This window comes from Anolis sagrei, chromosome 5, assembly GCF_037176765.1.
Source record: "Anolis sagrei isolate rAnoSag1 chromosome 5, rAnoSag1.mat, whole genome shotgun sequence".
In the NCBI taxonomy this organism is placed as follows: Eukaryota; Metazoa; Chordata; class Lepidosauria; order Squamata; family Dactyloidae; genus Anolis; species Anolis sagrei.
In genome coordinates this window covers 71,315,460-71,327,874 of record NC_090025.1, presented here as the reverse complement: position 1 = coordinate 71,327,874, position 12,415 = coordinate 71,315,460, and the positions used below count along the sequence as shown (strand labels likewise).

Below are 12,415 nucleotides of genomic sequence, written 5' to 3'. Positions count from 1 at the left end.
TTTGAATTGCTTCAAATAGTATGTTTCTTATTCTGAAACATACTAATATGGATATCTCTTTGAAAATATATTCTGTTGATGTCCTCTTCATTGTGGCCATACTAACCCATTCTTCCAGGGAATTGCTGCAAGTAACTCTGTAGATGCTTTCTGTATTCCATGTTTATCTTTTACTGTCCACCTTTTAAATGCTATCTCAGTACTAGCAGCAGCTACTTTATATTGGCATTCATGCTGGACATTTTATTTTTAGAGACTCCATTGAGATGATTCTCTAAAGATGTAACAGTGAAGTTTTCTTTCAGTTCATTATGTTGTCTGAAGCTGGGGAGAGGGATCTTACAGCCTCTGTCAGCAGAAACAGCCTAGATCAGAGGTTCTAAAATATTTTCAGCTGCGCAGCCCTTTTTGAAGCAAAAGTTTCTTGTGGAACCTTAAAAACTGTTTATATATTATAAATTATTGTATATATAATGTGTGTGTATATTTGTGCATGTGTGTGTATCAGGCATGGGCTGGGCCAGTGGCAGATGGAGAGTGTTTGTGTGAACTAAAACACACAGTGCAAAAAAAGGAAAGAAAGAACAATACAATATTTGAAATGAAGAACAATTTTAACCAACATAAACTTAACAGTATTTCAGTGGAAGACCCCAGGGGCCATCCAACTCCCTTCTGCCATGCAGGAAAAGCACAATCAAAGTACCCCCAACAGATGGCCACTCAGCCCAGTCTCCTTCTGCCATGCAGGAAAAACACAATTAAAGCACCTCCCCCAACAGATGGGCATCCAGCCTTTGTAATAATAATAATAATAATAATAATAATAATAATAATAATAATAATAATAATAAACAATAACAACAACAGCAACAGAAACCTCATAGGCTATCCAGTCCAGCCCCCTTCTGCAATGCAGCAAAAACACAAACAAAACATCCCTGAGCAGTGGGATGGAAATAGGGTTTTGGAAGCAAATAAAGCTGGTGGGGAGGGTCTGGGTGACGGAAAAAGAGTCTGGGCAGTGAGGAAGGTGGGGGAGAAAGGGTCTGTGTCCTGGGAGAATGCTGCTGTTGTTTCCAGCAGTTCAAAACTTTAATTTCCCTGCATTTCTCAGGAGGAGGAAAGAGGAGGAGGGCTGCTACATGGCACTGCAGAGTCCTAAGGGCTCCACAGAGCATAGTTTAAGAACCCCTGGCCAAGATTCTTCCTCTCCAGACCACTTCTCAAGCAATAGCTTCCTCTTCTGCTTTTTCTGTGGGTGGGTGGGTGGATGAATGGTTCACATAGGAAGATTAAACTGCTATGGCTTGTTCCCATGTTTGGATTTGGCTGACTGTGGTGCATAAATGGCTTCTCCCATGGATCAGTGCCTCAAACGGCCTCTCTTATTTTTCAAGCTTCAAAACATTACAATTCTTAAAATTTGTAAGAATGTATAAGTACAATATAACTCTCATGTCCATGAAGGATATCCTGTGGATATCCAAAACTTTGAATAATAGTGTACCGTATTGAAATGAAGAACTTCTGGCCCAATAATACCATAGAGGTTTCATGGAGGTCCTAGAAAATGCCTAGAGAGAACAGATTTAGTTGGACATGGGTAAATGAAACCATGGCCACCAGTCTCGCAGATATGGGGGTCAGACTGTAGTTTTTATAGAAGCACATGAAATCTAATACAATTTTTTCTAATGACTTTGACTGGTTGCCAGTGTTTGCCATTTTTGGTAAACATGGTTTGCCCATACATACCATGTTGGATTCTAGTAGAGGAATGGCACAAGCTTTTCTCCACCACGTTCCTCACTTCATTTAGAAACCCAGATCTTCATATGAAAGGCGGTATAAATGTCACATTTCACTCAGTCCTTGCTTTCAATTATATTGCACAAGTGAGGCCATTGTACCCATGCGATTCCAGAAAGAGCAGTTATAGTGCCCTGAGGACTTGCAGGCTTTTCCTCATGAAATGAGTCTCTGAACTGGAAAGTACATGAATGAGTCCAGAATCCTTTGGATAAATATGTTCTTTTTTCCTTTGCCACACCCCACCCTAACAGTTCTTTGGGTGTATTTTCATCTAAATTGTTCATTATATTAATTCCCCTTTCATGTTTCTCTCCTGTTCTCAATACATCTATATTCTCAATACCTCTAATCCCAATCCTATATAAGACCTCCAGAGTCCTTCCAGTGAGATTCTGTTTCAAATATTAAGCTATCAATTAGCTGAGCAAACAGCAGCTTCTGGTCTTGAGCTACAAATTTCTTAATATAGTACTCAAGGAAGGATCATATTTTGTAGAACAGGGGAAACAGTTGCTGGCAGATGGAAGCACCAGCCTGTCTTTCAAGGGGACTCACTGATCTTTGCATAAGGAACAATGTAAATCAAATACTCAGTCTACATCTTATATTCCATGTTTTGTCAGATTGCTTCACCTTTGCTCTTACCAGCAGTTTACTTGGACTGTGGGTGGCTGTGTACATGTGGATGTATTGTTGCTGTGACCCTAAAGCCAAGGAATTTTATCAGGATGGCAGAGATTAGGCAAAGAAACAGGGAAACCATACACATTCAAAGAATATGTATGGTTTCCCTGTGATATATTGAAATTTTTGCCTTTCTTAATCTTAAGATACCAAATTCCAAGGGAGGGCACAACAATATGTTAAATACAATATCAAGTAGATAAGATCCTTTTTCGTAAAGAAAAGGACATGTTTGGGCAGATGCTTGCAATCTGTGATTGGATTATGATATGAAGATTGACAAGCTCATGCAACTGTGTAATTTTCTCTTTTTCTATAAAGACCACTTCTAGTGGCACTTCTAGTGGCACAAGTAGTTGTTGTCATTAGCCTGGCTGCACTGTGTAGCCTTTCTGTGCCTCTTCAACTCCTTCATAGTCTAGTGTTGCCTTAATTCCCAGGTGCATCTGCCCTGAACATCCATATGAATTTGAATGGCAAAAAAGATACAAAAAACAACAGGTTCCCAAGTTACGAACAAGATAGGCTCTGTATATAAGCTGAATCAGGTGTAACACCAGCCACACACACACACACACACACATACATATAGTCTCGTTTTGGCTAGCATAGGGAAGGGTTAACACTCCTGTAGTGTTTATTTTGCTATTTGTGCCCATGTTCAGAATATTTCATCTCACTCCTTGTCCCCATGATAATTGGATTTTGAAACATGGCATTTGTTGTGGAAACAAGGATTGGTGATAAATCTTCAGTGGAATCACCTTTTCTCTATGATAACCCTTTCAAGAGTGAATTTCCCTTCCAAGGGGTAGATTTCTCTCACTTCCTGTTGTCTCACTTCTGTTCCTAACTTTGAGTCATTTGTAAGTTGGATGTTTGTAACTTGAGGACTGCCTGTACTGAGAACTGGCTAGAATAAATGGATAGGATTTTATGCAAAACAAAAAAAAATGTTAAATTTGGGAAGGATTTGCATGAAATCTAATATGTTAAAATTGATTAAATGATTTTAATTTTAAAAAGAAAGGGGAAACATTGATGTATTGAACCAAAAAGGGATTGTTAGAATCTGAGATTTAGGTAAAATTGTTAATATCAACATTGTTCTTGAGATCTGTATTTTAATTCATAATATGGGATTATTTTTAGCCAAAGCTGAAAAGTAGTAAGAAGTATAATTGTTTAATAATTACCTTTGCTTAAGGGGGTGGGAAATCAGTTGTGTTTTTGTTGTTTTTATATAGTTGGGGAAGGGATAGAGTTTGTCTATTTGTTTTAGATGGGATTGGGATGGGATGGGATAAGGATAGGGTGATGTATTTATTATTATTATTATTATTATTATTATTATTATTTTGTTATTGTTTTAATTTTAATAAAACTTTTTTTTAAAATCCACATATATATTAAGATGAGAGGCCTGCCTAAATACAGCATTACATATGCTATTATTACATATAGCATTGTCAAAATGCTGAAAGATCTGTTCATTCTAAAAGTTCGTAGTGTTACTTGTTCCCACTAGGGTGGGTTTTAGGGAACCTTCCATGACCCTGATATCTCCTGACTCATACATGGTGAGTTTGGAAAAATGAGAAACTAGGCAAGGATCAGAAAGCTACAGCCTCAACACCTGTTTTCCGATAGCTGGTTCATTACTATGCAGATGTCATTACAATGTGACAGCTGTAGAAACACAGCCCACACCAGTATTCATTGAGGGCACAGGAAATGAGTCTGGCATGGAGGGCAGCCATAGTCCACAAGCTTATAGGAAGACTAGAATGGGGAACTAGGAAAGGAACACTCAAAAAGCTGTCTCTTCTTTTAGTTGAACATTTGAATGTGTTTTTTTTTCCTACCTCTATTGGACACAAACCTGATTTGTGTTTAGTTTATTTTGGGATGTGGTAATGGATAGCTTATAGACTTCTGTAATACTAGAATTTGGCTGATTTTATCTATAGGTATAGCTGAATGTTCTAAGAGACATGGAAGCCCACTACACCTAGATGTCAGATCTCCAGATAGAGGCATCTCCATCCCACTTGGCATTTTTCTAGAGTTGCACAGACCAGGTTAGGTTCCTGGATCCTGCCCCCTCCTTGACTTCCAGAACATATTTATATTCTTTTCAGCTCACTGCACCTCTCTGTGTTTGCAGTGAGGAATAAGAATGATTCTCTTTCTCCAATTATCTCCTAACCTTCTTAGGCAATTTTTCTGTTTTCCCTGCCAGAGAAGTCCCCAACAACTTTGTCATAAAGTATTCTCCACCAGTGCTCTCTACCTCCAAACTGACAATCTGATGACAGGGTTTTTTTTTATCACATGACTAAATTATCTGTTAGAAGGCACCCCAAAATCAGCACTCTTCCTTCTACACGTCCTTTACATTTCTCAGAGTTGATTTTTTTTTATTAGTCATTTCTCCCATGGAGACTTTGAATACTTTATTAACAATTTGGACTGTTAACTCCTTGAGGCTAGAAAGAAACTTGGTTCATATACATCAATAATGATAGCAACTTGTGAGTGTGTGTGTGTGTGTGTGTGAAAATATCCTCCAATATATGTTAGTCAAGTCAAGCATTGCTTATATTAGGCTGACAAAAATAAAGTAAAGGTTTGGGGTGCTCTTTGGTGTCTCCTCCTTTGAAAGCAAATGGCTTCTCACAATGAAGTCTTAGCCAAAACAATGATATTTTACCATTTTCTCTGTGCAAGGTCTCTTTCAGGCTTAAAACTAGGAGAATGGGTTTTTGCAGCTCGTATGTGATATAACCATGTGCCATGGTCTTTTCAATGGGTCACAAAGTCCTGCCCATTCCAAGAAAGGCACCTAGTCTGCTTAGCAAATAGGAGGTAATCTATGTGTTTCCTGTATGGGCTATGGGCTTTTAGCCCATCTTGCCCCTACTTACAACTCCTAAATGCGTTGTCATAATCACCACTGCTTTGTGTTTATATGAAGGTGTCCTTACTGCCTGTTCCTATATGCTTTTTAAAGTGAGGATATGTGGCTGTAGATAAAGCTTTCCCTCTTGTCTTCACTAGTGCTCTGTTGCTTAGAGTTACATCGGAGTCCTTTTGCACTATACACTTATAGAACTGTGTTTTCACTTTAACAGCAATGATTGGATCCTGAGGATTTCTAAGATTCACAGTTTAGTGAGAAGTAAACGTTTGGCCCAGCGTACCTGTCCGAATGTATCTCCTTCTACGTCCCACCTCAGAGTTTAAGATCTGCTGAGGGGGCCCTGCTCTCGGCCCCACCTTTATCACAAGTGAGACTGGTGGGGACGAGGGACAGGGCCTTCTCGGTGGTGGCCCCTCGCCTGTGGAATGCACTCCCGGGGGAGATTAGGTCATCAACATCCCTCCTCTCCTTCAGAAGGAAGCTAAAAACCTGGATGTGGGACCAGGCCTTCGGGTAAGCTGGCAGATAGACAAAGACAACCAATGACGACCAGAGTAGGAAAGGACAATGACGATGCTAGATGGATTATGGATTATGAATTGGTGAACATTGACCACAAGATGATTTTATTGCTGCTAGTATACTGTTTGATTGGTTTGGTTAGTTATAATTGTTGACATTATATGGTAAATTTGTGTATTATATATTGTATTGTATTTTGTGAATTGTTAGGCATCGAATTGTGCCTTTTGTAAGCCGCCCTGAGTCCCCACTAGGAGGTTGAGAAGGGCGGAGTAGAAGCACCCCAAATAAATAAATAAATAAATAAATAAATAAGTATTTAAAGTTTTCAGCAAGAAAGCTGTACTGTCTCATATAGATATTTATTTATTTATTTGCACAAAAAGTCCCAGTGTTGGATATCATTTGAAAAAAGTCTAAAAAGTATTTTAATCTCAGCCATAAGGGTGAAAACTTCCAAAATTGTACTTGACTTGTTCTATGCCTTCAAGTTGTTCCTGACTTATGGAAGGCAAACCTGTCTTGGGGTTTTCTTGGCAACATTTGTTGAGGAGCTGAGTTGCCTTCCTCTGAGGCTGAGAGTATGGTTTTGCCCAAGACCATGCAGTTAGTTTCTACGGATGAATAGGGATTCAAAACCTATTCTCCAAAGCCATAGTTAAGTGCTCAAACCATTGCATCATGCTAGCTCTTTCACTTGCTTGCAAAAATTCAATAATATTTACAGTATATCCTAAACCTGCTTCTAGGTCTTGAATTGTTCACACTTTCTTTCCACAGGGTTACCATACTGTAGTGCCTTTTGGCCTCCAAATGTAAGTTTTCATTTCACTGTGCATTGGCAAAGGTGTCACTGAAGCGCAAATAAAAATAAGCATTTTCTGTTAGTTATAAGCTGTATACGGAGTGAGAGGGTTTGGCTTAACTGGCAGATACCTGGTTTGAAACCAAGGTGACCTGTATCCATTTTTAAAATTATGTACATGGTAAAAGGTATTCCAGATGCATATACATTATTCAGGAACCAGTGAAATTTTGTTGGTAATATGAAAGTAGAAGAATTCATATGAAAGCAGAAAAATGTAAGATATTTCAAATGTATGTTATAATAATTCCCACATCTGTATTATTACAAAATTTCACAGTGGATAGGTAATTTTGAGCAAACATAAACAGTTATCTGATTTTACACAGACTTGAACTGGCTAGGATTATGGATCTTGGTTGTGCTGTCCTGCCTTTCCACCCCATCCCAGGCCTAGCCATATTGAGCCGCAAAGTTTGAAGGGATGCTCTATGGAAAAAATGGTTTAGGCATTGGGAAATGCTACATTATCAAAGACTGCAGTCAGAGGATCTGTATAGTGAGTTCTATTCTCATTCAGGGCAAATGTATCAAGAGCTGCTTTGGTTCTTGTCACTATAAATACAGCGGAAAACACAATTTAATTCTGAACAGAGTTTCTGTGATAGGTACCTATTCAGATGCTGGCTTTTTAATGCACCATTTTTTGAATGGAAGCTTGTATGTGCTCGTCAAGATTACTGGCTGGGAGAAGATCTCAGTGGAGGTTGGTGATTCCAGTGTAAATGAATTGTGAATCTCTTCAGGTTTTACTTTGAACTTCAAAGGAGCTATCCACGGTGCTGAACCCTATCCCCAAAATAGCTTTAGCACCATGGATAATTCCTTCATAGTTCAGGCTAAAAATAAGTTCAGCATTGTGGTTTACCTCCCTTAGTTTGGATTAATATCCACTGACATCAGAACCATCCCCTCTTCTGCAAATTTTGTAGATTTAACATAATGTCTCCTTCCTTGTCCTGACCTTTCCATCAGGAGATTATTCCAGTATCATGCATTTATAAAGCTTATCTGATCCAATACAAGATGAAGCAAGTTTCTTTTTGTACACTGTTGTCTTTTCTTTTTAAAAAACAATGTTTGAATTAGAACTACATCTTGGAACATGCTCTGCTTTTTAAAAAAAACAACACCAACTTTTCCCATTGTATTCAATTCCAGAATCTTTTAGCTGAGAAGGTGGAACAGCTTATGGAGTGGAGTTCAAGGCGCTCAGTCATCCGCATGAATGGAGACAAATTTAGAAGATTTGTGAAGGCTCCACCTCGCAACTACTCAGTGATTGTGATGTTTACAGCTCTTCAGCCACAGAGGCAATGCTCTGTTTGCAGGTGTGTTATATCCTAGGAAACAAGTTTTTCTTGTCGATTCCTATCCTTGTCTGTTTTTATCCCTTTCCACTCCTTTGTCTTTAAAAAATATTTTATTGTGAAGGTTCTTTTTTTAACTGCATAACTAAGCTGTAGTCATTGTAAAGCTAACTTTCCTCATTTTATTGATTCGTTTTATCCTTTACCTACTTATTACTTTCTATTTCTACAGAAAACTTTGCTTGATTTTTCACATCCAGCTGGGTTGATGATCTTTGATGTTCTTAATTTGATGTATTTAATTATACAAATGTATTATTATTATTATTAACCTGTAAAATATCTTGAATGCCACTCTTGGAAAGGGATGGGATATAAATAAAATGATTGGAGAGAAGGGTTAGTTAATGTTTATATTGAATGACTTAGTTTGTTGATGTTTATATTGAATGACTAAGATTGTCAGAATTGTTTGGCACATCTTAAGTCAGCTTACAGTTTGTTTGTAACATTTTACAATGCAATTTCCATGTCTTGCACTCAGTCAGTATTTTGGAGCACATTGACCAATTGTATAGAAAGCAATGGGCCACAAAAATAAGAAATTGTTTCCTTAATTTGCACCTCCATAATCTAGATTTTATTTTTCTCCAAACAAAGCGAATCATCATCTAAGCAACCTATATCAGTTAAGCAATCAAGAGCTCTGACCACCTAACATGTTTATTAATGTTTGTGCAAAGAGTTCATTGAGACTATTCCCCCATCCCTGAAACACTTGATGGCATTCATATAGCTTATGAGACCATAATAATACTTTTCTTTCTTTTAATGGGACATGCATTATTTGCTTCCCTCTTAAATCCAAGGGCCTTTTGCATTCCCTATATAATGTGCAAGGGTTGAAAAAGATTTGAAGGACTGTAATATGATAGGAAACATTGCAGTGCAGTGATGGACAAGGAGACACAAACATTTTGTGTTGTGCACTGGCATCCATCTGGCCAGCATTATTGTTTGATGTTTATCAGACATTCAATCAGGTAGGCTGCATCTTTGATCAAACCACTTTATACATTACGTTTTGTACAATTCTGAGTTTGCTTCATATAGCATTATTTGTTGCATTCTTTTCAGTTTGTTTTTAAAATGCATGATCTAATTGGCTTGCGAAATGGAACGTGGTCTTTTGTTTGTTGCTAAGAAACTGTTTACTCCTTTGGATGATGAAGTTCAGAAATAATGAGAATAACTTAACTGGTTGTTATTACAGTTATTAACTGAATAGCCAGCAAACAGGTTCCCTTGTGTCAGACTGTGTAGAAATGTTTTGTTAGTATAATTTAATACTGTATAAATATTGCCATTTGCTAAGAGAATATCCATTATTGCAGTGGGAAAATGACTTAAGGTTCATCCTGTTGGATGTCATAGACCCTGAACACGTCCCATTAATTTCAGTGAAATTCATTTCCAAGTAAATATTAGGACCGCAGGCATAGTCATTTCAGCAGAATGCAGCCGGACATCTAAAATAAGAAATAATTAATTCATTGCTTCGAGTTCAAAACATTTAAAATAAATGTGAAATTGAGATCTGGCTTTGCTTTAGGGCATAATGTGAATTAAATGAATTGGATTATGCTGCACCTGAAAAATAATAACAGAAAACCGAAGTCATTCAAATTGCCAAGTAATTAAAAGTGAGGAGTTCTAAGTATATACAGAAGGTGAATTCCTTACTCGGTATTCAGTGTCCAGCCCAGGTTTTTAAGAAAATGAATGTAAAGAATGCTCAGAAATATTCCTCAGAACAATTTTGTTAAAACTTTTTTTCAGCTGCACTGTTTGTTTGTTTGTTTGTTTTTTTTGGGGGGGGGTATCTTTTTTGTCAATTTTAATGAGTGCTTAAATTCATATATATATTCACCCAAATGTCCTAGAATGTTAAACAGAATCGTTGAAACATGAACAAAAATGCTCATAATCTCACTTAGCTGGTATAAAAGTGTTCATTCTTGCTAGTGAGAATGAAATAAGCAAAGATCTACATTCCCAATTGTATACAAATTAATATTCACTGATTCCAATTATAACTCTGCCTTAGTATTTGTTTCATTCAGCTGGCAACAAGTTTTCAAAGTAATTGCACACCAAATATAATGTCAACATTTCAAGTGTGAAGTGAACAAACATTTGGTAGAAGTGTTCCTGTCCTTTCCTGTCCTGTCCCATAAGCAGAAAGTAATTTTTTATGGCACAGGAAATTTTAACAGAATTGTATTGTTGTTGGTTTATGTAACTCATCCCCAGACCTCTATATACATTAATTGTGTAGGATCTTTAAAATGGGCAGGATTCTGTTCTTCTGGATTGTACCCGACTGTAACTCCAATCACTCCGAGCCATTCTAGTCAAAAGTGACTAATAATGAGAAAATATGCTAGTCTCTTTGAAAAGGTTGTATGCATTTTTAAGAAGACATTGGGAAATTCTTTAAGTATTCAATCAATTGTAATCCAGACCACCTCTATAGAAAAATGCTTGAAATATATACAATAGAATATTTATTTATGCACATAGACAGACAAGCTAAAGATGAACATGCATAGATATACATATTTGAGACAGTAACAAGTGGTACTTAATTTTTGTAAGAAAATGAGAGTCATGGTTAAGACTGTCTTCCTGCATTTGTCTTTTCTGTGATCATCCCACTGCATACTGAGCACAGAAAGTTGTTTACTGAGATTTTCATTTTGTTTTTTCCCCCCGAGAGATTTTCAGAGTTGAAGACAAACTTTGTGTATAGGCGGCAAATACTGCAGTCTGAAATAAAGTGGGTGTGAAATGGTTAGAGAGCCAGGCTTCAGTGTTTGCCATTGATCCTTGCCCCTCCCAGAGGCAAGTACAAGGAGAATAAATTATGAATAGACTTGCTTAATTTGCTTGAACATCCTCAGGCTGCAAGTATATTTTTTTCTTCTTTTTCCCTTTTCCCTTTCTCCCCCCTGATAAACTAGGAATACTAGACCATGACACAATAGGGCAGCATTTAATTGTATGCCTTTCCACTTGTCAAAAAGTTCTTCCTTAGGTCATCTGAAGTTATTCCCTCCACCATGCCTTGGATGTCTGCATTAATGAAGGCAGTCGGAGCACCAGTTTGGTCTGTCCCTTATCATTAAGGTTCAGTTGATCATCTGGGGGCTAATCATTCACTCCATGAAAATTACTTTCTTCCCATCTCCTATTCTATCAAGCACCTAAGTGAGACTATCCATTTTTCTCTGCAAAACTGGTGGGAAAGCTACCTCCTCTTAGCAAAATGCTGCTCTTCAGGCTATTAACTGCAGTTGCACAAAAGTTTGATTGTATCTGTTCAAATAAACTGAGAAAAATTAGAAAATGTCTAGGGGAGATCTCTAAAAGTGCATCACCAGTCTTAACTGTAACAGAGTCTAATACCCAATATCTTTTCAATGTCAGATATGTCAGTGCATGCCAGGTGTTTTCCCACATATTCTGTATTCTCAGGTCCTTTTTTTCTGGGCATCTCTTTGCAAGGCTACTACATAGGCCTTCAGGGGTTTGCTGTGGAAAGGGTGTGTGTGAGGTCTTCCTCATAGAAACATACTGAGATTAAGAAGCTTCCTGGATGCCTTACAACCAAGTGCAACTTGGGATGGGGCCAATTTCTCCATTTGTAGATCTTAACTTATAGGGTTGGAGGTCAGGGATTAGACCTGTGGTGTCAAGTCTTGGAAACTCTCAGAAGGCTGTGAAACAGCATGTGGACAGGGTTTATTTCTGTCCACAAGCTGAGGTACAAGGCACAAGGTCTAGAGTAGGCATGGGAATGGTGCAGTCCTTCATATATTTAGGAGTTGGACCTCTCATCATTTCTTCTTATTAACTCTGCTCACGCTGCTGGGATCTGCAATTCAACATCAGGAGGTCCACAATATTTCACTCTCTGTTCTTAGGATTCAACCATCTTTGGACTCAGGAGAATGGTTATTTATAACATTTAAGTCTTTCTTGGTCTTATCAGAATATATGAATTTCCCCTGTTCTTTTATTTAAAAAAGACCTGTAGCTTTCTGTCTACCCAAAAAACCATTTGTATTATTATCAATATTTAAATCCCCCCAACCACCACCAAAAAAATAAACCTAGATTATGAACACATTATTGTGTGCCTTCAAGTAATCTTTGAGGGTTTGTTCTTGCCTTCCTGAGAGAGTATGGTTTGCCCAAGGTCACCCAATAGATTTCCATGGCTGAAGAGTGATT

At 37.7% G+C, this 12,415-nt stretch overlaps 1 protein-coding gene across 1 annotated transcript in view; it reads left to right on the top strand.

Moving 5' to 3' along the window:
• The window catches only part of TUSC3 (tumor suppressor candidate 3), a 171,657-nt gene that overhangs the window by 55,336 nt on the left and 103,906 nt on the right, over positions 1-12,415 (top strand). The window contains exon 2 of the mRNA XM_060778557.2: positions 7,971-8,140. Coding sequence (XP_060634540.2) covers positions 7,971-8,140 — 170 coding nt within the window. The remainder of the gene's footprint in view (positions 1-7,970; positions 8,141-12,415) is intronic.